At 39.2% G+C, this 24,390-nt stretch overlaps 1 protein-coding gene across 1 annotated transcript in view; it reads left to right on the top strand.

Moving 5' to 3' along the window:
- SETX (senataxin) overlaps positions 1-24,390 on the top strand; it is a 42,118-nt gene that overhangs the window by 13,496 nt on the left and 4,232 nt on the right. The window contains exons 6-24 of the mRNA XM_006259989.4: positions 422-541; positions 2,044-2,215; positions 3,158-3,248; positions 4,144-8,769; positions 9,166-9,268; positions 10,019-10,195; positions 11,272-11,501; positions 12,060-12,227; positions 12,568-12,724; positions 14,052-14,153; positions 14,693-14,808; positions 15,706-15,777; positions 16,616-16,765; positions 17,473-17,580; positions 18,674-18,861; positions 19,276-19,368; positions 20,743-20,907; positions 21,478-21,576; positions 23,479-23,566. Of these exons, the coding sequence (XP_006260051.3) occupies positions 422-541; positions 2,044-2,215; positions 3,158-3,248; positions 4,144-8,769; positions 9,166-9,268; positions 10,019-10,195; positions 11,272-11,501; positions 12,060-12,227; positions 12,568-12,724; positions 14,052-14,153; positions 14,693-14,808; positions 15,706-15,777; positions 16,616-16,765; positions 17,473-17,580; positions 18,674-18,861; positions 19,276-19,368; positions 20,743-20,907; positions 21,478-21,576; positions 23,479-23,566 (7,025 nt within the window). The remainder of the gene's footprint in view (positions 1-421; positions 542-2,043; positions 2,216-3,157; positions 3,249-4,143; positions 8,770-9,165; positions 9,269-10,018; positions 10,196-11,271; positions 11,502-12,059; positions 12,228-12,567; positions 12,725-14,051; positions 14,154-14,692; positions 14,809-15,705; positions 15,778-16,615; positions 16,766-17,472; positions 17,581-18,673; positions 18,862-19,275; positions 19,369-20,742; positions 20,908-21,477; positions 21,577-23,478; positions 23,567-24,390) is intronic.

The raw sequence follows: 24,390 nt of genomic DNA, 5'->3' as shown, positions 1-24,390 counted from the left end.
AATATTTATCTGCCCCTGGCTGCCTGTCGCGTGGCCCTCGATGGCTTGCCAAAACTCAATAAGCGGCCCTCTGCTCAAAATAACTGCCCACTCCTGCCATAGCATGTTGCTACAGGGCTGTAGTGTCACATGTAGACATACCTGGAGTTGACTTTGCTTGGAGTCCTTGAGTGGGAGTGGAGTCAGTGTTCTTCAAGTGAATATGATGCATTTGGATGGCAGATGGATAAAGTTGAAATTTGTTTGTACTAGATACTCCAGAGTAGTCTGTTTAAAACCATTACATTCCAATTCTTTTGATTTTGATCACTTTACCCCAGCAGTTTCCTTGTAGTGGGCTTTGGAAAGCAATACTTAGTTTGACCAAACTTAAACAACCAAATTTGCCCCCAAATATAAATACAGATTGCTTTCATTGCAGGTATCTGTATGTTACTAACAGTGCTGGAAGAACAAGCGATGGATTCTTTGTTGCTGGGCCCCGACAAGCAGAATGATTTCATGCAGTCTATACTTCACACCATGGAGAAACAAACAGATGGTAACTGCTGAGGCAATGATAAATAAAAATTAAAAATAGAGCATGATAGTCATCTTCTGGGTGTGATATCATTCTCTAAAGAATTTACTAGTTGAACAGATTTTTAGTAGAGTAGTGTAACGCCAAAGAGAGAGCTTCTAAGACTGATATTTTGTTCCTCCCATGACATACAAAACAATATTTGCAAGTATTTTGAGGCAAATATAGAAGAGCAAGTCTCAAAGGAACTTTGAAGACTGGAGAAAAGGTGCCCTTTGGGAATATGAGGAGGCCTATGTAAAGTGTGGGTGAGGGCAGACGTGTGGTTCTTAGTGAATCATTTTCACTTGGGAAAGATCTATACCTTTTTTTCATCTGTTATGTGATTTGCCTCTTGAGGTCTAAAATTGAGTAAGTTTCCACTCTGGCTTCACATTGTTCTGGAGTTTGTTAAAAATGAGTGTCAGTTGTTCTAATCTTGACAACTTCTTTAATCTAGGCTACATTGTAGAGAATGAGAATCTGTGCTGGCTCCTCTGAGTGTGAAGTCATCCCCTAATGCACCAAGCTCTGATTCCACGCCCGCCACCACTTAATGTACTCTAGAAATCTTTGAATCTGAATCATCCTAGTTAGTTTTCTTGATAATTTTCAAGTGCACAGGTAAAATGAAAATGAGCATTGAACAAATAAGTTAACAAATCTATTAGGCTGGTTCCTGTGTTCTGCTTGGGAGTGCTTAAAACAACATGCAAATGTGTGTTGTAGTTTTACCAGATCTCTTTATCTTTATTAATGTTAAACTCCAACCCAATTACTGTATATGAAGCAAGGTTTGGAGTTAAATGGTATGTATTCACTTCTTCTAGACCAAGGGTAGGAAGCAGTGTCTTCATAGTACTGATAGTAACCAACAGGTAGGGAAGGCAGTTACAACAGAGAAGCAAAGTGGCCGCCAAAAGAGAACTGCAGGAAAAGGAAGGTTGTCTTTAGGTGCAGCTACCTTTTTCTTGGGTAGGAAAAGGCAAAATAAATACAGCTCTTTTTCAGATCCAGCCCTCATTCCTTGATTATATAAGGACCCGGTAGGTAATCCTAATAATATATCATATACCCAATCCCAAATATATTGGCAATAAAAAAAAACTTACTATGAAGGAAAAATTAGACATGATATGCCTTTATGGAGATGGGAAGTATTAAAAGTTGTCATTCACGTAACATACACATCCTTTTTCCCAAATAATTTCCCCTTGTAGGAGGGACTCTAGGGCAGGTCTCAGAAAATAGAAGCGTTTGTGTTTTCAAAGAAAGCATTTTTAAGTCTTCCCTCATCTTGTTTAACCAGAAAAGGCATTTTTAGACTAAAATATTTTTAGAATATTTTTGTAGTTTACTTTTGTTGTAATGTTTAACAAAAGCAGAGAAATAGAAATAAATTCACTTCATCTTTTGCAGACTTTAGAAAATATCCAAGGTGGTTGCATCTCAGCTTTTCTTGATCTTAAACTGTTACATTTCAGATGATAATGCTGATCCCTTCTGGCCAGCGCTGCACTGTTTCATGGTGATTTTGGATCAACTTGGTTCTAAAGTGTGGGGTCAACTGATTGATCCAGTCCAGGCTTTTCAAACTATAATCAACAATGTGAGCTACAACAACGAAATACAAAATATACGCAATAGCTCTAGGAGGTCAGTTCAAGTTTTTAAAAGTACGGCCTTATAACCTATTACAGTACTCAGATAACATTGAAGTGGTGATCTTTTCGTCTTATCACTAATGCTCTAAAACTTGCTGGGGGGAAAATGGCAAGGAGCTAAATGAAACGTGATAAAATTTTGAGTTGACAGCGTTGTAACTAGGATGTTATAACTGCAGCTTTTATTGTAATTTTAGATGACTGCTAATTAACTGGTGGACCTCATATTAAATCTTCTGGATGGTTCTCACATGCATTTTATAGAGTATCTAAAAAAAGAGTTTTAGTTTTTTTCTGAGGGTGTTACCATTCAAAATGATGATAAAATATAATCACCAGAAATATACCTAGAAAGATAATGTTGTGTCTTAAATTTCTGAAGGGAAATATTTCAAGATATTGGGTATCTGTTGCTTTCCTGGAAGGTTTAGTGTTAACAGATTGACTGTTGGACACACAAGTGTGGTTTGAGGGACATTTGTGTAGCCATACATTAGACCAGGGATTCTCAGCCAGGGTGCTGTGGCACCCTGAGGCGTTATTTTAAAAATGGTATATGCAAATAATTATCACGCTGTATAATGGATTTTGTGCTCATATATTAGTTGGGCTAATGATGTTTTTGTGCCTAAATCAAAGTTATTGGGTGTCGTGTTTCTTCTTGGCACTTGTTAAATTCTCAGCTTGTCAGTCAAGTCTGCAACTAAATAATAAGGGTTCTCTACAAGTAGGCACCTTTCTTTTATGCACAGGCTAGAGAAACGTTATCCTTTTTGAAGTATTAAATATTTTCCCCAAAACACTTTATCATTTTTATCATGTAGTAGTAAAACGTTATGTTTGAGGCAGCAAATTTTTTATCCTGTCCAGTTGCACGTTACACAAGTTGTGAGTAATTTGTACATGATTTGAAAAAACTTGTATTTCTTTTTAGACCCAAAACTGAACCGGAGTCAGAGTACGGGGAGGATATAGTTACTTGCAGCCAGATTGTCTATAATTACAACACAGAAAAGCCCAAAAAGGTATAAAAGGCACATCTTTCTTTTCTTGGCTATTTTCTAAATTAGGCATTCAATTTAAGTTACATTTATATCAGAAAAAAATTACCTCCTATTTTACAAGTGCGGTCTAAGGAAACTAACTGAAACAGACTTTGTTTGGAATTTTATGCTTTTAAGTTCTTTTTTTTTTTGTAGTGATTTTCACTGTTTATCTTGGATAGTCAGTTACTTCCCCTATCTTTCAGCTGGCTGTTGCAGGAGAGGCATTTTTTTATACAATTAGGCCTTTGTTTAATAATATGAAAAAATTGGCAAGGGGACTAGGAGGCAACTGTTTGTACTTGAAAATATTTTAACCTTTTACAAATGCTTTGTAGGTGTAAAAATATATTGTTTTAATATTTCAATATTCCATACCTGGGGCATATTAAAGGATGCCATCAACTATAAGTGTTTTGTCTTATGCTTGTATGGATCAATAGGTAATGTATGCATTCTTTACTGTTTCTGCATCTCAGTGAATTTTTGTTTTTAGGTCATGAATGTTATCTCTCATGTATAGTAGAAAGTCTCTAATCAATTTAAATGTAGTTCATTTGACCATGTGGGAGCTGCAGGATCATATCAGCATAGTGATTAGTGCTTTGGGACTTTGGGAAGCATTTTTGTAGGTTTAGGGTTAGACACTTTAGGATTAGAACTTCATTATGGTATCCGATATACCATGGAGATACTATTATTAGTAATTGATTTTAAGGTTGAACAGAAATATTGTGCCAAATCATTGTGCCTACAAATTATTTGACAAACCTTTGTGGAAGAAAGTTACCTTTTGGTTTTAAAAACAAGATATAACAAAGCAAGACAAATGATGCAGTGCTTCATGCTAAGGCTTTCAATTTTTTTTCCTCCCCAGGACGCTGGATGGAAGACTGCCATTTGTCCAGATTATTGCCCCAATATGTATGAAGATATGCAGACATTGGCCAATGTGCTTCAGTCCGATATTGGCCAAGATATGCGAGTCCATAATAGTACATTTTTGTGGTTCATTCCTTTTGTTCAGTCACTTATGGATCTCAAGGACTTGGGAGTAGCCTACATTGTAGAGGTCATTCACCATCTCTGCTCAGAAATCAAAGCTGTTCTTAATGAAAGAGTTCAGCAGTGTGACAAAGTCTCTGAATTTTTTATCCTGATTTTAGTGTCAATTATTGAGCTACATAGAAATAAGAAATGTCTGCATTTGTTGTGGATTAGCTCACAAGAGTGGGTGGAAGCAATGGTGAAATGTTCTAAACTCCCAAATGTAGCATTTATGCGGCATGGCGAAAAAACACCAGCAATATCCTCTCAGTCTTTTAACTCAGTACAGTATGCATGTGTTCAGTTGATACGCAGCCTTCTTCGAGAAGGATACCAAATAGGGCAGCAAACTCTTTGCAAGCAATACCTAGACAAACTCAATCTCCTTCTCCGTGGAAACATCTCTCTGGGTTGGCACCTGAGCAGCCGGGAAACCCAGGAATTACAAACCTGTTTAAAGCAGGTAATAAAAAGTATAAAGGACAAATCCATAAGTTCTTCATCCCTTTTGGAGAACAGCTCAATCTGTACAACTTCATCCACTGTTCCTATGAAGCAAGAGAGAGGGAAATCTGATGACAGATGTAAAATGAAGACACATCCCAAGGATGACTTCAGCCCCTCATTTTCTTCAGCTTGTAGGAGAGATGAAGTATGTCCCCAGAGTCCTTCCCCTAGAAGAGGAGATGCTTGGGAGGAGGAATATAAAATACCATCTGCTTACAATTCCTATGCAACTACCGACTGCTTTTTGACAAATGTTAAAAAAGAACTCAGTGGGTCAGCTGTGGAGCATGAATGTCAAACTAGCTTTGTAACGACAGACAAATACAGGGATATCCAGAAAAATGAAAATAACCCCCAAGTAGAGAACTATGCCAAGAATAGTACCTTAATTAATCAGGGGTGCAGCCCAGATCTCCACTGTTCTGATTTAAAAAGTTGTGGGGTGTTGGAAGCCAATTGTAAAACAGAAGCCAGGTTGCCAGCATATCCGACTGCTCAGCCTTGTATTACTTCTGAAGTCATCTGCAACTCCAATGAAAAAGTTGTCAGTCTCTCCCTTAATGCCTGCTCAAGTTTTAAGGTAGATGACGATAAACTCAGCAATTTGAAAACTAACATACAGAAAGGTGATTTGGCCACAAAATTATTGCAGTTAATGAAGTCATCACCACATTTGAAGAAAAACAAAGCAAACGATGCACCAAATTCAGGAACAGACCAACCACAGTCTCGTCCTGAGAGCATGCTCTCAAAAGAAGATTGTAGCAAAGATCTGGGAGTGAATGTTGTGCGTGAAGGTGAAATGCCAATTAGTTGTCATACTCTAAATGTCCCTGAAAGTCAGCAGGGCAGAGGCCTGCATGGTATTGTTCAGATCAAGCCTCTCTCTGCTAAGCAAGAACAAAATAATGCACAACGAGAATTTTCAAGTTTCTTTAAAAAAGAGGTTGATTCGCCTAAAAATGAAGTTGGTGGTGGTGATGATAACCATATTCCATGTACAGCGATTATAGGTAACTTGCCAAAAAAGATATCCCATGCAGGAAGATCAAGTTCTTTGTCAAAGTATCTGTTAAATAAAGACTTGAATGCAGTGTCTTCAGACCAAGAGCAATCTAATTTTGGCAATTTACACCCAAGGCAAGATGCCTGCAAAGAACAAATTGTGAGCAAACTACACGTGGATGAAATTTCAGTGGGCGTTAGTATTCCACCTGTATCTAGTAGTGAAGGGGGGAGACCCAGTAATACCCCTCAAATCAGTCTACACTCAATTAAGAGAGAATCAGAAGACAGGCCATTAACAATTTCTAGGTATTTTAAAAGAGAAGGGGTTTTGGAGAGAAAAAATGATGAGAGTAAAGAAGCGATTGCATGTGATTTAGCGAATAGGATTTCTGGATCTAAGACCTTAACAGACTCTCAGCTCGATAGAGACCTTCACAAACTATCTTTAGCTGCCTATGCCAAAGGTGTCAATTTTTCTCTTGATTCGAGCCAAGAAATCTTAGCACAGCATTGTCTGCCTGACGTAATGAGGAAAGTAAAAGGTACTGTTAGATGTTCCTCTAATGGCCCAAGTAATGAGACCTCATTCGATACAGATTGTCCCAGCAATCAAGTCATTATCATTTCAGATTCATCTTCTGATGATGAAAAAAAAATAGTTATTGAGAAACAAACTGAAAAAATAGATGAGAGCATATGTCCAGAAAAGCAGCCTTTAACGTCTGCCTGTGTTTCTGATGGTGTGAGCAAGAAAGAGCAGATGAAGAGTCATAGCTCCCCATTGCCATACGAGGAATATGAATCTCAGTATTTTGAGTTTGAAACTGAAGATGATGTCTTTTCAGTTTGGCAAGATTCTCAGATGGATGACAAAAACATGAATCAAGCCCGCGAGCAGGTGCCGCCAGCAGGCAGCTGTTCTTCAAATAATTTACAGTTGGAAGATGAGACCAATGAATGGGGCTATGATACAGATTACATCAGTGATGACATCATTGAACAAGCAGCCAAGGATGCTGAAAAGCAGATAAGTTCTGTTTTTTATCAGAAGAAAGTTAGTACAGCTGAAATAAAATCCGAGTTAACTGGTCAGGAACTTGCTATAAAGAGAAATGCAGCGGATCAAGTGGAGAGGTCTTATGCAAATCCTGTTGCTAAACATGGTACAAAAAAACCAGGCCTGACAGAACTCAGAACATCTAAATCGAAAACATCATTAGCTAAGAAGCTGGCTGTTAAAAAAGGCAGTGCAAGTCCAAGTAAAAGTTTAGCAAAATCCAAAGTGGCAAGAGCAGCCTGCAGGAGTCCTAGAAAAATGAATCTTAAAACTACACAAAACAAAAAATTGCCTCAGGCCAGTTGTAAAAATACTGAACCCTGCAGGTCAACCCCTGCCGTAGTTCCTCCAAAGAAAGTTCGCCAGTGTCCCAAACCAACGTCAACCGCAGAAAAACTTGGTTTGAAAAAGGCGCCCCGCAAAGCTTTTGAGTTATCTCAGCGGTCTTTAGAGAGTATGGCCGAATTGCGTAACTATGGCAGAGTTGCTGGAGCAGTTACAGTTCCGCAGAAACAAAAAACTATATTAATTGATCCCCAGAATCTTCGTATCAAAAATAATAAAAAAATGCTGGCTTCCCAAGATCTGCAGTTCTTAAGGCAGACGAGGCCCAAACCAGAGGGCAGAGGGAAAAATCGGGTTGGAAGTTCTGAGAGTAGAAAGAAAAGACTAGTTAAAAGGGCAGACCCGATGGCTGCTATACAGCAGCCTACAGCGTTTGACTCGGCTTCTGCTTCAAGAACCAATCAAAGAACAGCTGAGCAGGTTGGTTATCTTTCTACCCAGGACAAAATACAAATGAGGAAAAGTTGCTCATCTGAGAGAGAGGAAGTCCAGCCTGTACCTATGTTTAAAATGCCTGCCTCTGCGGAGTCCACCTCTAAAACAGAAGGCAAAAATTCAGCAGTCCCTGTTTTGCCGTATTTCCCTTCCCCTTTAACTGCAGAGGGCAAAAGTGAATCTGCAGAAAAAGACTGCATTGTCCAGGGCACTTCCCTGTTAGCACCTCAGTGTCAGGAGGCATATTTAAAAGAGAACATGTTTAAATTGAATGAAAATGATGACGATGATTTATTTTTAACTCAGTCAGACCCTGTCGATATGGAAATGTGTTCCCAACTGGAAAACATTATTATACTTCCTAGTAAAGAGCCTCTAGAGATGGAAGTAAATGCTGCTGAAAGCCTGTTGCAGAATGACCCTTCCAATATTGTGATGTGTAAGTACAAAGACTGTACAGAGAAGGTGGAAAAAACAGGGGAGTATTGTAGTAAGCATTCTCTTATGGATTCATCAGATCATCTCTTTGTCAAGCCTCTGCCACCAAAGGTTGCCAAACCTCCCACTACCAAAATTTTCAGCTCAAACTCCTCTTCGCGCAGTGCCAGTCTCACTAAGGATCTTGAAAAGAGTTCAAAATTTCCCCTGGTTTCAAAAAACAAATTGAATGCAGTAAAACCTGCAGCGTCCAAGCCGGTGAGTCCAAAAGCTGTATCATCAGAGAATCAGGTGTACAAGACCCCAAGTTTCAACAGTATTCTTCGGCCCCAGAATTCCAGCAATGTTCTCCGTGCCCAGAACATGCAGACCAAAGCTGTTTCAAATTTCCAGGGTTGGCCTGCCTCTCAGACTTGTGTAGGGCAAGAAAAACGGGTCTCTTACTTTCCACAGTCAAATACCCTTATCACTGTGCAGCGTGATCCTACTATTTTTGTTAAAGAAGTCCTGAAATGGAATTATGAGATATTTGCCAACTTTGGCAGTTTTGGACCTCCAAATAACCTCCTTCAGGCAATCGTGGCATCTGTTCCTGTCAAGTTCCAAGGATACAATGACTATTTTGACACGTTTTTCCCCTTGATGATGCTAAATGCCTTTGAAACGGTAAGTAATTTACCTTTTTTGCCTTTAAACTATTTCCTCCTTTCTCCTTCCCTCCCAACTTTTTGTCTTTTGTAACGGGCTGTTATTCATCAAATATAGAGAAGTTTGGGACAACTATATGTTGTATGTCCTCTAAACTCAATTTCTAAGAACACTATGCTATTACGATTTAAAAGAAAATCTTAGAACGCTTTACGTTTCTGTAGCAAGAAGTTTGAAGATCTAAAATACTGTAGAACACTTCAGTGATCAAGAAAATGAGGATCTTTTTTGCTTTGTTTCCTGCATCATCTCCTTTCCCACTCACTCCAGCAGAGCAATTCAATGCACCTTCAAGGTGACTTGCAAAGGCGAAAAGGTTAAGTTTCTGCTCCTTTTTTTCCATTTTATGTGTAGCTGGCACAAGAATGGCAAGAAAGTCAGAAGGCTAAAGAGAAGAATGCTTATCATTTGCATTTAAAAAAGTTCTCTGCTGACTTGAATCAAGCTGAATTTACAGGTAAGAATATTTATGAAGCCTTGCTACTTTGGGAGATGGAAAAGAACAATGTTGTTAAGCCTTAATGAATTACAAGTTAGAGGAGTAGAAAAAAGTGGAAGAGATGCACACCTCAAGCCTTGATTCATGCTGAAGCAATGAGCCAGGCCTGATACCTGTTCACACATAGTGAGCGTAGGTATAAATGTCTAGAAAGAAATTGGCAGGAAAAATGAACCTTTCCAATGGCAGATGGCAAAAGCTTTTGTTCTTGCTTTACAAGCTAACATTGAACATGCAAAACCCCAAATTTATATGAGAGTATTGTTGATTTTTAAATATATATTTAAAAATATTCCCTAAGGCTGAAAATATATGGCAAAACATATCTTTTTATGCTTCAAAATGATTCACTGTAATGGTTGGTTTTTGAATATTGTATATGTTGGATTTTGTCCACTTAGAATTTTGTTTCGATAACAGATTTCTTAATAAGAAGGAATGAAATAGTTTGTCTTGCTTTGGTTTCACGCATTCTAAATCCAGGATTGGGAACCAAGAATTAAATTATATTCCTTGCATTGATTCCTTTTGTGGCTTGTGATTCCCTTGGGGTTGGGCAGATCATGCTTTCTATACAGTCTGGTCTTAAATAATTTTAGTGCTTTAACACTTAGTGCACAATTCATAAGTGCACACGATAAATTAAAAATTCCAAGGTCATCCACATGCAGATGGCTGTTACTTGAATTTTTACATTATTCCTGGTAGTTTACATTCGGGAGAGGGATCTGGTCAAGCAGCTTCATCCAAAGGAGGACGATTTGATTTTTTTGGTTGTGCGTGAAAAACAAAACCCCTTGGCAGAGGAAAGCGAGATGGATTGCTGTCCTGTGCGTCATGTTGGTCATGTGACCCGCTTCTCCCGTACCTCGTTCCGTGAAATGGGTAAGCAAGCTTGGTTAAGAGAAGGTGCAGCATTATTAGTCCTTTGGGAAATGAACGTCTGCTTTTTGCAGGAGGAGATACGTAAGGTCATTTTATTTCTTCCAGCAGCATGTTTCACAGGGTCCATTCTTGGTGCAGGTTTAACTTCTTGGTATTATTTTCTGGCATTCCATTTTAGCAAGAGCTTCTGCTCCAAACTTGTTATCTAGTTGGCTGAATAGCAAATTGAGTTCCCTTTTAAAATTGAAACGGTCTCCGAACAGAATGGTTTGTAACGTTTATTCAAGCATCACCGTCAATATTTGATCAGACCTTCCACCTAGGTTTGTAGTTTCAAACTTGAAAATGGCTGTTTTTTGTTACTGGTGGTGATGGTTTATTTAGACATTGCAGATTTCTTCCAGATACTATTCCTAAACATCTGTGGAATCACTAGAAAACAGTTCCTCTCTCTGTAATAGTGTGCCTTATAATATTTTAACACTTAAGTTTTCTTCTTTTCATAGTGGCGTGTTTTTAGCTACTGTGATAAAAATGGGATTCCTTTTGGAATGATCCAGCTCTGTTCTTAGTTGACTGAGAAGTTAAATGGCTACAAGAGCTATAATAGGCCAAGAGTCAAACCCACGCATGTCTCCCATGTAGTTTTTATAAGCTTGTTACAGCAAATATCTAAAACTGCTTGGGTAAAGTTGCTTTCAAGCCAAAACTTAATGGTGAGTAAGGTCTGTGTGCACTTGGGGGACCAGACATACAAGATGCTGAGTGCCCACAAATCCCATGAACTCAGCTGGTTAATGATTAATATCTTTTCGAAGATGAGCATGGAGTTTCAGAAATCAACTGTTTGAAAGGAAATGTAACCATTGCAATTGGAAAATTTAATGGTAGAAGAGTAGACTATGTTATTACTTGCCAAACAAAGTAAAGCAATGGAGGTAAAGATAACAATCACAGTTGACTGGCTTATTGGTATTCTTGCATCAAGCAGCATCTGGTCCTAACAGCCCAATGTACTATGAATTGATCCTTTTACTGTTATGATACTTACTTTCTTTCCTCCTTTCTTTCTACAGGTCAAAATGAGCAGCATATTGTTTGTCATCTTTTTGTCCAAACACGAGGCAATTTGTCATCCTACATAAATCAGCAGGTGAAATGTGAAGTGGTCAGCTCTCTAGTGACTACACAACGAAAGTTCAGAGGTCTGCTACTGTTGGGTAGGAGTCCTCTAGCTAAAGCCATCGTACATCCAAATTATAATGACTTCTGTCCAAGAGACTTGAGTACAGCTTCCGAGAGAACTGTGAGTCCTCTACAAGTTAAATAGTAATGCTAGTGAAAGTGTGAAAAGTAGGCCAATTTGTACCTTTTATTTTATCTGGCTTCTTGCATTTTAATTTAGAAAAGTCAGATAAAAGGTTAGGGCCTGACTGAATGTGGTATTGGGTAGCTGAGTGAGGTTTGAAAAAACATCTTTCAGTTTCAAACTCTGTCTTGGCTTGTTGGCATTGATGAGTTTGGGGTAAAGATAAAAGAGGTCGAACATGTGTTTAGGTGACTTTATTGTTATGACTTAGAGTGCAGTATTGTATTAGTATCTCTCTCAAAGCAGCATTCAATTGTCTACTCTTCTGTGGAGAACTATTGGTTTAAAAAAAAAAAGTAACTTGGAGTATAGGTTTGAGAGGAAACAATCTTCTCCGTGCAGCTTCCAGATCAGGCATTTGTATACAGAAGCAAATCCAGGCTCAATAACTTGTGTACCCTTGAGGCTCTCCATCCTGAAGACATGAGGAGAAACATCTGAAAATTATTTCATTTGGTAATGCAGTGTTCCTTTTTTTTTTTTCTTCCCCTGTAGACATCATACTATAAAGAATACAATGAAGATCAGAAGAAAGCTATTGAAACTGCTTATGCCATGGTGAAGCAGCACCCAGGGCTTCCTAGAATCTGCCTGATTCATGGACCACCTGGTACAGGGAAATCAAAAACTATTGTTGGACTCCTGTTCCGAATCCTAAATGAGGTATGCAGTATGGAACTATAATCACCTTGGGTACTTGGTTTGCTTTCCCAAACGAAAAAGCAAAAGCAAGTCAATAATCTACCAAAGTAAATGGAATGATTACTGTAATGAGGTACTTGTTGTTGTAGCCATTAGGAAATGTAATTCTTTCACTTAAAGCTTTTTGTTATATGGCATAAGAGGCTATGAGGTTTTCATTGGATGCTAGCTACAACACTGGAAATGAAACGTGTTTCTGAGTAAGCCAACCAGATTCAGAGAAGTGCAACTGGTCGGTCATTTGAAATGAAAAGACTAGACTCAACAACATGTTTTGATTTCTTTGTTAATTAACCAACAGAAGTCTGGGAAGGAGAATCCAGCTCAAAATATGAATGCCAAGATCAAGCGAAATCGTGTTCTGGTTTGTGCACCATCCAATGCTGCTGTTGACGAGCTCATGAAAAAGATCATCCTTGAATTCAAAGAAAAATGTCAAAATAAAAAAAATCCCTTGGGTATGAACCGATCATATGTTTAAAGCTTTTCATAAATGGGCAACGTTTGAAAGTTAACTAGGAGGCAGCTCTCTTCATAGTATCACATTATGGATAAAGCATGTGTACAGTTACAGTATTGTGGGGCTAAAGAGTAAGCTACATTTTCTCTGAAGAGTATAATTTGTATCAGCTCAGGCTCCATGCTTGTTGTTTTCATATATTTCTCAAGAAAACACATGCCATAAATTGTTTGTCAATGGGTTATATTCTTTATTAATAAGTACTTGTACTTTGTAATTTTAAGTCATCATCACTAATTCTTTTTCTTCCTTTGTGCTAATATTCGTTCTCTGCTTGTTAAGCATGTCCCTAAACTTGGGGTGGAAGGTTGTTTGTTTTATATATATAAAAAGGAAAGCTGCTGGAATGTGGCTAGCTTTAAGTTTAAAGGCAACTCAAATTGAGGATAAAACTCTTGCAATATGCTTTGACGTTTAATTTGCTTTCTTGTTTTTTTTGTCCTGTACGGGTCTGTGCTTGTTGTGAATTTGGCAAGGACTAAACTAGGCAACAGTGTTCTGAAGGTTTTTTTTCTGCAGAGCTGATGCTGATTCCACAGTCGTGTACACTGCATTTTTTTTTTTTTTTTTTTTGCAGTCTTCTAACAGAAATGTGCTTCTAATAGAAATATGCTTCAGGAAAAGAAAAGCTTTTCTCAAATAGCAGTATTGCAAACTTGGCTAGCAAAGCTGAAGAATGCGTTACCTAAATGAACAAAAAACAGATCATGTATTATATGAGGCAACAATTACATATGCAAATAGATCACATTTTTTTCTGAAACGTAGATCTGTTAAATTACTAGCTGCCTTCACACAGGTATGAATTAATTGTAGTAATCTCCTGATAGTAGAAAACCCCCCTGCTCTGTGGTATTCAGACTTTTTCAACCTTCTTGGGTCAGTGTACCCCCGTCAGCCGGACATGGACCCCTGGTACATGTACCCCCAGTTGACAACCCTTGCCATAGAGGCAAGGGTTGTTGTGGGTAATATCCTTTATTGAGTCAAGTGAACGGTTGGAATAGACTTAGACAAAGTGACCTGAAAAAGAACACGTTGCATTCAGAACCTTGCCTACAGTCCATCCTAGCCATGCAGTTGATCCAATAAAAGGTATCACCCACAAAAATCCTTGCCTCTCTCACTTTTTTTTTTTTAACTATTACAGCTACCACATCACTCGAACACTCTGAAAACCATTTAATTATTGGTTTTAGTTCTTCTGAAATGTATTTCTCAAACGTGCTGTCTAAGAGGATTCTAACAGTGTGGTTTCTGTACAGGGAACTGTGGAGATATAAATCTAGTGCGACTGGGTCCACAAAAATCAATCAGCATTGATGTCCTGAGATTCAGCTTGGATAGTCAAGTTAGCTACAGAATGAGTGAGTAAAGTGCAGGTTTTGTTTATTTATTTGGGGGTTTTTTAGCCTTTATAAGGGGATGGTTTTGAGATTTGATGGGGCTGTGTACTTAGTTCCACTGCATGGGGGAGAGCCTTTGTGATGGCAGATGTTTATAGAACAGTATATATTTTCCCAAAGTATTTCACAAACCCTTTCCTTTCTGGGCCTTTGAGGGGTGCTGTCAGCAAAGTTTGGGCTAAACTAATTTTTTTTTTTAAAGCAAGTATACTTTTTATACAAATAAAAGTAAGTTCCAGGGAAAATCCTTCACCTTTTCCTCCCTTCCCCCCTGATGAGTAAAGAGTTTATTTAAAATCCAGACACTGCATTCTGGTTAGTAAACAAGAGATGCTAAGTTCATTTTCATTGCCCTAGGTTAGGGGCAAGTTGGGAGCATAAATAGTAATGAGTAAAGTAGGTGCTTTAAACTCCTCTTATTTTTCATAACTGTGGGAGGAGGTTGGTATGATTTTGTAGCACAAGTTTTAGACTTGTTTGTTTTTCATGTTCTTTTGTAGACCGGGGGCACTCTGGCCGTGATCAAGATATTCACAAGAGAAAAGAAGCTCTGGATCGTGAGTTGGACATGCTCGCTCGTCAACGAGCCATGGATAGGTGTGAAAAGAGGGAGAAGGTAGTTTGACTTGGATTTCATTCCTTGCAACTTTTTCTGTACTCAAAATGGAACCTAGAGAACCTTCTTTCTGAGTCTGGCATATCTTTCTTCATTTTGAGTAGAAGAACGTTTTCCTTTTCATTTCCTATGATCCCATGACTCTCACACACTATACTAGAATAGGCCAGAATCTCTCACAAAAAGCCTTTTCCTCTATCATTAAGAAGCTGTAAAAAATAGACATAAGTTAACATGCAGACTTGGAGATGGCAGTTTTCAGAGTCCTTTGCTAATGTTGTTGTCAACTGGAAGTGATACCCCTTTCTAACTAAACTTAATCAGGGTATTTGGAAACTTTTCATTCATTCAAGTGTGTGTGTGTGTGTGTGTGTGTGTGTGTGTTAAGCTTTCTTTAATGCTTGAAATAGATAGATCAAGTGACTGGACATGACACAGCTTTGTGACCATGTTTGTAGTACTTCTTTATGGGTGTTCCTTAGAGTCATAGTTGAAGCCCCTGCCTGGGGCAGGATCGTCACTATCCAAACCATCCCATACAAACCATAACCTAAGCTCTGCATAAGTCTCCCAGTTGTTTCATTAAATGCTTGGTATCCATGCTCAAGTTACAGCTTACTGATGACAAATTGTGGTTCGTAGCAGTATGGAGAAAGGAAGTTCAACCTAAGATACTCAGACTCCTGAACATATGGCCTTGTAGACAGCTCACAATTTTGTATCTTTTCTATGAAACTGTGATCAGCGTGGCCAGATGTATTTAGCTCTTAAAAGACTCTAAGTTTGATCATGTTTAGAAAACCTTGAGGGTGTAAGAGAACAAAGGGCCTTAACAAATATGCATTGTTAATTACGCTTGAAACAAAGGTTCAGTTCATTTTTTTTTCTCTTCTCCAGAGCCAACAGTTGGATGATGAAATTGGCAGACTTTCAAAAGAGAGGCAAGAGCTCGCTTCTCAACTCAAGAAGGTAGGAATTTTTGCCTGGGGCAACTCTTTAAGACAGCCTTAGTTGAAATATTTATTGTTAACTTTTCATCTCCTGTGGAAGTGCCTGTGGTTTGGACTTGAAGTGGCTGAGAGTACAAGTCCAAAGCTTTAGTGGTAGTTTGACCTCTGATAGCTATAAGCTGCCCATGAGTCTTTACTTTTTCCTTGGCAGGAAGTTTGGCTTGGACTAATGTAGCCATTCTCAACCAGTGTACCACAGCACCCTGAGGTGCCATGAGATCCTTTCAAAGGTGTCATGGAGTGCCATGCAATGTTAGTACTGTTAAGTTTGCAAACATGATTCACAAGAGAAACCCAGAGATTTGAAATGGAAATCCATAGTTGTGGTCTTTGTGAGTTTTGCAACAGAATTGCTCTATTATTTATTTGTAGTTAAAATAGTAAAAACTAAGAACTGGCATCTTCCGAGGGGTGTCTTGAATCTAAAAAGGTTGAGAACCATTGAGCTAATGGATTGCTTAACTAATTCAAACTATCTTTGCCCTGTAGCCTACAGGCACAGAAACAGACTTTTGCTAAGATTGCAGCCTGTATCTTGCAAATGTTGCGGTGCTTGGGAGGTCAAGTCAGCATAAAAATTTGGGCAGGTAGACTTTGCCTCATGTTCAGTTTCTTTGTGTGAGCACTAATCTTGCTGTAAGGAGCTAACTTCAGTATAACTGTACAATTAATACTTGGGCTTCTTAACTGCTAAAATTGGTTAGACTCTTAGGTAGCAAAAAAGGCAAACAGATTTGTCAATGACTGACTAAAGGAAAGATGAGCGGAGACATTGTGTCCTGTCCTTCTGCTCAAAGGTTCGAGGACGTCCACAGGAAGTGCAGGGTAGCATCATTTTGGAGTCCCACATCATCTGCTGCACATTGAGCACAAGTGGAGGTTTTCTGCTGGAGTCTGCTTTTCGACGGCAAGGACTTGACCCTTTCAGTTGCGTCATTGTGGATGAGGTCAGCAAAGCTATTAAACTACAACAATACTAAATTGCCTAGCAGTGGCCACAGCAAAACATTTGAGAGGACAGTGAAACATCCATCCTTATGAGTTTACTACTTACGTTGCACTTTTTTCCTCAAAGCACACTATTGTGGCATCTCAGAATCTGTTCTCCTCTCTGGCAGAGCCAGGCTTAGATCTCCAAATTGCCACATCTTCTGCAGAGGATAGAAAGCTTCACGCCCTCTTACTTAGCCAGTTTTTGTGGGTAGATTTCTTTGGTCCTACATATAAATAGGAACTGTTCAAATCCATTTTCTACCATGCCTATGAGAAATCCTACGTCCACAAATCCTATATTTGTGAAATGCTTTTAAGTCAATTATCTCAGTCATGTATCTGGTATCTTAATGAGTTAATGTAAACTGTAGCTATTATCATAGGGATTCATCCAGATGGACGGGTTATATTTGTATATCTGTTTTGAGAGCTCTGGAAGTAATTGGATATTAAGAAAAAAAAATTTATTTTGGATTTGCTTGTTGAAAAAATTTAAGGAAAATATCTCTTTTTCCCTCCCCTTTTTTTGGCAACCTTTTTAAAAATGAATGTTTTAGTTACTCTGCATATGTTAGTGGAAAATATATAATGCTTCTTCTCTTCTTTCCTCCCCTTGGCTTATAATTGGAACTTTATTTCTTCTTGTTTGAACATATGAAAGGCAGGACAAGCATGCGAGGTTGAAACGCTCATTCCACTGATACATCGCTGTAGTAAACTTGTCCTTGTTGGAGATCCCAAGCAACTCCCTCCCACTGTAATATCTATGGTAAGTATTTAGATTGTATTGTTTCTTTTGTATAATGGAAATAGTGAAGATACAGTTAAACTAGTAAGACAAGCTGCAGATGTACTTAATATAAGGCTAGGTTGGAGCCTATGAGCTTATGCTACATACGGAGAAAAAGGATAGTTCAGTAGTTGAGGGCATTGGCCCTGACCTCAGCTGACCCACATACAATCTGCACTGCCACAGACTTAGTGTGACCTTGGTCAACTTATTGTGGGCATGTCTGAATACAATAAAAAATGTGACAGTAACCTGTGCATAGACCCACCTGAAATTATTTTAAGCTAGCCAACTCAGTTCTCAATAAACTTGTAGCTGCAGCAACCCAGAGCTCAGCACAGCTGGGAGAGAAAAGAAATAAAAACAGAAGGCATCCATACTGCTTGCGTCCTTCTGCCAGTGGGTCTGTCAAGACTAGTAAGCTAAAAAGATCCCACTTTGAAGGTCTTATATTCCAGATACTAGTTAGAGTATTTAACTCTATCATAGTAATCATGGGAAGAGAAACTGTGTAGTGTTGAATATCACACTGACGGGCTGATACGTCTAGAGAACTGATGTACTTGTTGGCTGAGGCTGACAGGAACTTGCTTAGTGCTTTGTTTGCACATCTCATGAAAGCTGCTGATTTACAAAGTAAATCTAAATTTAAGAAAAGAACCTGAACTGAAGGTGTTTGTTCTCTTTTAACAAATTTGCCATATTTTATTTTTTTTCTATTCCTATTAATTTAATCCAGGTAATTTAAAAAATGTAAATGTAAGTAATTTATACAGCACATAGCTGTTATGCATCGGAAACTAGTTTAGGCATTTTTCTCATTTACCCTCAAGGTCAGTTCTCTGTTGCTAAAATTCTGCTGAAGTAATGTGGTAAACTTACTGACAACTACAGACTGAAAACTAAAATGTAAATATTTGTATTGCTCTAAAACTTAGCATCTCATCGGTGAGGTAAAGGTGTGAAAACTATGTCCAATACCACAAGTTTAAGCCCATTTGGGAATGCCTGTGATGAAATTAAAGATGCACCTAACTCTCCAAAACTCAATCCTGTGTCTTCCCTCTGGCAGAAAGCTCAGGATTATGGCTATGATCAGTCCTTGATGGCTCGCCTGCACAAACATCTGGAAGAACAGGTGCAGCAAAATGTTATAGGGAAGCTACCAGTTGTACAGCTGACTGTGCAATACAGGATGCATCCTGACATCTGCCTCTTCCCATCCAACTATGTTTATGGGAAGACTCTGAAGACTGACAGGTGAGTACTATTCTGATAGCTTTTTAAAAGCGGGTATTTATGGTAAACTAACAGGACTTGTTTGCCATTTCAATAATTATGCTTTTGTGGGAGATTTCTTTATGTAAGAGAAGAAAAACCTTTTTTTTAACTAATGTGAAGACCTATGTTCCCCTCTTTCTCTAGCTCTTGGCTTTGGTGCATGAATTCACTAGCTTGCTGTCTGTGATATTGGGATAATTCTTTGTCACCAAGAACTCAAATCCATGCTTGGATCTAAGGAATCCAGATGAGAAGCTGAAAGACCTCTGGTTTTTGTTAACCTTGGTGAATAAATGATGTGTCGGTGCTCTAAACTTTATGGTCACCTGATTATAATTATGGTGTTTTTTTTTTTTTTTTTGTTTTTTGTTTTTTTTTTTTTTTTTTTTATAGAGCAACAGAGGAGAGCCGATGTTCTTCAGATTGGCCATTTCAGCCCTACCTGGTCTTTGATGTAGCGGATGGGCATGAGAAACGGGATAAAGAGTAAGTTCTCCATTCCCTTCTCCAACAAATCCTAAATCTACTAAGGAGGTTAACTGCAGCAGATGTTTTTTCATAGATGGAACATAGTCAAATCTCCAGTCTAAGCTGGACTTATCTGACGTTCACAAATGATAAAACTTAGTTACTCAGGGATGAATCACCACTCTGATATCAACACATTTATCTTGCCTTTATAAAATGGCTTACATGTAAGTGATTGTGAGTTGATGCAAGATTGTTCAACCTGCACAGTTGTCTGATAATGAACAAGAGAACTTATGAAGAGTCTGTTCCCAACTGAGAAGGAATGTCTCTACACACTTCCATTTTTTTCCTTTTTTTTTCTTTTCATGTCCCATTTAGAAATCGCTTTTCCTACAGGAGAATATTCACAGTTAAGTAATAAGAGGTCTTCAACTGAAGGATGTGAGCAGGGGGCCCTGACTATCAGCTTCTTCTGTCTCTTAGCCCTGGGACTTTTCCTGGCTGTCTGATGTCAGTCATCTTTTAGCTTTAAAAAGCTTCTGTTGCCTGCAGTTAGTCTGGGGGGGTTTCCACTGAAAATCTCTGAATTTTCCTCTGACTCCATTCAGCCCAATCTGTGATGCATATAGTCTGCTGCTGCTTTGCTCTTTCAACCATGGTTTGTGCTGAATCCTCTGATATCTGATTTCGGCACTCTCTTCTAAGGGATGTTGTTACATCAGTTCAGTTCTGAAGAGGGATGGGCCTTTGTTTCATCTACACATGCTTCAGCTAACTTGAACAAGTGAAATGGTGCAAAACACTCAGCAGCATCTGTCTGGACTTAACTCAGTTTTGTCTGTCTCTGTGCTTGCTTCATTTCCATCTTTGGGATGGCATCTCAGCTGTCTCTTGCTTTTCAAGGGCGCAAGTTTTTAATTAATATTCTGTTTGTGATAGCATGGACTTTTGGTCCCAGGCACCTTGGTTTGGTGGCTTACAAGCAGTCAGTTCATACCAACTGTTGTTGCTTAACCTAGAACCTGTTCTCCAGGTCTGTATGATGTCACTGACTTGCTCTTCACCATATAATCCTGTGATTTATGATGCTGGAGGGCAGAGTTAGTGTGTATTTCCCCCCCACCCCAATTAAGAGAGGAATTATACTGGAAAATTTTCAGAGCTCATATAATGAAAGCATCACCACCTTTCACAGCAGATATTTCCCAATGGCAACGCTAACTTGCTGGTTGCTTGTAAAATGCTTTGAGACCTTAAGGGAACTGCAGAAGTATAGAGCGTGAAGTGGTATTGCAAATCAAAGCACATGGCTTGCACTGAAGTATTGTGTTGGAAAGATCACTGGGAAATACACATGTATGTATTGAATCTTTTCTATCTCTTGTTCAGTTCTTTTACAAATCCCCAGGAAGTGAAGCTGGTGGTGGAATTAATTAAAACAATAAAAGAAAAAAGAAAGGATATTGGTTCTCGTAACATTGGAATAATCACCCCTTACAATGCACAGAAAAAGATAATTCAACAAGAACTGGACAGAGAATTTGGAAAAGACAGGTAATGCTCCACAGGTTCTGAATGGGACTATATCCCCTTAGATGGAAGTCCTTTTGGTTTTCCTATGTTAAGTAGGGTAGAAACTGTTATAGTTAGTATTTCTTGACGCTGTGAAAAATCTGACACTTGGCTGCATCAGTTAGAAGTATAGACAGGAATTCAAGTCTCTTCTGTTAGTGAGGTCCTTTGGTACCATTTTCTAGTTCATGCCTCTTATGCTGTTCAAAAACAGAACTTACTAAAGAAGCAAGGATTTTTGTGGGTGATTGTTTTTTGAACCAACTGCATTGTTGAGAGAGACTTAGACATACTTTCAAATGTAGCGCATAAAGAGCACACTTGTAAAATTGATTCCTAATCTATACTGAATCTGAATGGCATTTCAGTAATAATCTTGGCATCAGGAAATGAAGGTGAATGTTTTCAGGACAGTGCATGATGCTCCATCTCTTCATTGGTCAGAAACAGAAGTTTACAGCATGGTTTATTTCAATAGGTTTAAACTTTCCTAGAAGTGCTGAGGACATGTGGGTAGGTCATTACATGGCTCTCCATTCCTTTCCTTGCTAGAGCCGGGGAAGTTGACACAGTGGACGGGTTCCAGGGCCGACAGAAAGACTGCATTATAGTGACATGTGTCCGAGCGAACAGTGCACACGGGTCGATTGGGTAAGTCTTTCCGTTCCATTCCTTTCCAAACAACAGCTGCTAGCACCATTTGTGGCACATGTCACAGGTTGCCCCCCAACCCCCAGTTTAGCTGCCTGATTCTCCAGCTGACTGCTCACATGGGGTTCGCTTTCTGGTTTTTGTCAGCCGGGTTGTATTAAACTCTTTACAGACGTAGATTCATAGATTTCTAGAGTCGGAAGGGACCTGGTAGATCATCGGGTCCGACCCCCTGCTCCAGGCAGGCAAGAGCACCTGTCTAATCTCTTGAACACCTCTAAGGTAGGGGGAAGCGCTACCTCCCTTGGAAGCCCATTCCACATTCTGGCAATTCTTACCATAAAGAATTTCTTCCTTATGTCCAATTGAAATCTGTTTTCCTTCAGTTTGTAGCCATTATTTCTGGTAACCCCGAGGGGCACCCTGGTAACCAGAATATCCCCTATTCTCTGCTGACCCTGTCCACGATGAGTTTGTAGGCAGCCACAAGATGGCCTCTCAGTCTTCTCTTGCTGTAAAATGCTTTTCCCATTATTCATTTTCCATTTGGACAGCTTTAAGGATGGTTGTTTTGTGATCATTGTGGTCTACCTTCCTGTATGTGGGAGGGCAAGTGGTCAGTTCACCGTTTCAGTGTACATTAAAACTTTGACCTTAACAGTCTTAGGATCAGCAATTTGTGCTTTCCAGTTCTCTTGTGGAGATGTGATGTCTACACTAGAGAGCTCTTCTTTTTCTCAGAATTCTTAATGATGGGCCATTTGACAAGTTGTTTTCCATGACTGAGAGTTTTGAGCACCCTATGTGTGAAACTGCTAGAAGGCGTGTTTCATTAACACTGGTAGTTCCCAGAGCTGGTACTTGGACATATTGATATTAAATTGGTGTCAGCAAGCAGCCCTGCAGTCAAGCAGTTATATGACTGTTGAGCTCAACTCAAGGTTTTAATTTCAGGGCCAAGAATTAGAGACCTGTGTTGGCCAAATACTGATCAGAAGTTGTTTCCTATATTGCCTATGTAGAGTGCAGGCACTGAAACTGGCAGCCTTCTCAGTCCTTGTTGCAAGAGTGGGTGGGCGTTGGCCTGGGAGAGCAGTTTTTCCCCAGGGGGATTGTTAGGAGTTTGTTAAATGGATGTTGGCAGAACTGGAGCTATAAACAGTGAAGGAAGCATCATTCCCTGCTCAGGTTTCAGTATGGTATTTTGTGATGCTGTGATCCTGTTGTGTATATTGAGTCCTCCAGTAAAAAAAACAGGCTGGATGTGACCTGACGGTTCTAATTTCACATTTTTTTTTGGCAAGGAATAAAAATGTCAGGTGTTGATGCATCACAACAGAGCAGAAATGACATCAACAACGTTTTTCCTTTTGCAGGTCACCTTTAAAATGAATAAAATATTCAAAAACAGTATTGAAACATTAAATAGAAAGTTTACCTTTTAATCCTAACAAATATTATTGATGTATTTCAGTTCATTAAAGGAAACTCAGAAAATTTGACAGCTGAAATAAAGTTGCTGTCTTCCATCTGTGAGTCTGGTGAGGGAAGGGAAGTCATAGGAAGAATAAGATGACTTAAGAGATGGATTAAGCTGAAAACAGCAGGAGTGGGTACAAGGAGGGAGCAGAGAGGCCACTGAAAAAGGAGGTAGTGGCAGCAGGAGGAGCTTCTGATGATTCTTTGCCAGGGAGGGATTTTTTACCAGGGAGCAAAGTAATAAAGGGAGGGTGGGTAGCAACCAAGGCTTGCTGAGTAGGGAAGGGAAGGTGTGGGAACAGGGAGTGGAGGACAAGGCCTTCTTTGCTACTCTTCTCTGTTTATTTCAACAGTGTTGAATTCTTAAAAAATCTGAGTTAATCATGGAAGAGACAGCAACTTAGTTTTGTTCCTTTATTGTAGGTTTCTGGCAAGTCTTCAGCGTCTGAATGTTACCATCACCCGAGCCAAACTGAGCCTCTTTATACTTGGAAGATTAAAAACACTCATGGTAGGTGCAGGGTTGAATTGCAGCAGCTCCTCTTCCACACTTCAGGAATAAGGGAATGAAAGCTGTTCCTAAGCCCACCCCTCTTGTGAAAGAGGGATCTGTTTTAAAGTTGCCACGTTCATGCAGTCCAGACTCCCCATTCTCTCCCGTGTCAACAGATGAAAGCAGTTACCCGGAGCAGTCTTCCACTGTCGTAGTGACTTGCACGTGAGGAGATTGGACCAGAGAATCCACATTGCCCCTCACTCTCAGGCTTTGCTCTTTTTTGCTTTATAGCTGATCTGAACTGTTTCCTGATGAGAAGTTACTGGTTTAGCACATGCTAAGAAGGTCAAATAGGCATAGACAAAGTGAGGTTACTCCCAACTCCTGGCTTACTGATGTCTTGCTTATCTCATTGCTGCTAGCACTTTAGGTCATAAACAGAACAGCTTAAAGCGAGGAGGAAGGCAGGTGAGGAAGATGATATTAGCTGAATTACTTAAAGCAATGTGAGCTGAACTTGACCTGTTTTTCTCTTGGTGGTTCGTTCATTGTAAGAAGTGGAAGTGCCAGGACTGTTCTGAAGCTGTGTCTTTTTTTGTTTTGTTTTGTTTTGTTTTGTTTTGTTTTGTTTAGTTTAGTTAAACCACTCAGGTTAGAGATCCTTATTTAAAAGATAGCTAGGAAATGTTCCTGTTTTCAGTCTCCTTGTCCGTATACATGGTGACTTGTGTCTAGTATGTTCAGCCTGGCAAATGATAAAATCTTATACACGTAGGAAGCCAGCATGCCTTTTTGAATTTCAACTCGCACAGCTTACTTATGTCTGAGATCTTGTTGCC

Source organism: Alligator mississippiensis, chromosome 12 (assembly GCF_030867095.1).
Source record: "Alligator mississippiensis isolate rAllMis1 chromosome 12, rAllMis1, whole genome shotgun sequence".
Lineage (NCBI taxonomy): Eukaryota > Metazoa > Chordata > Crocodylia > Alligatoridae > Alligator > Alligator mississippiensis.
Note: the sequence above shows the minus strand (reverse complement) of the source record. Positions and strands in the feature narration are given on the sequence as shown.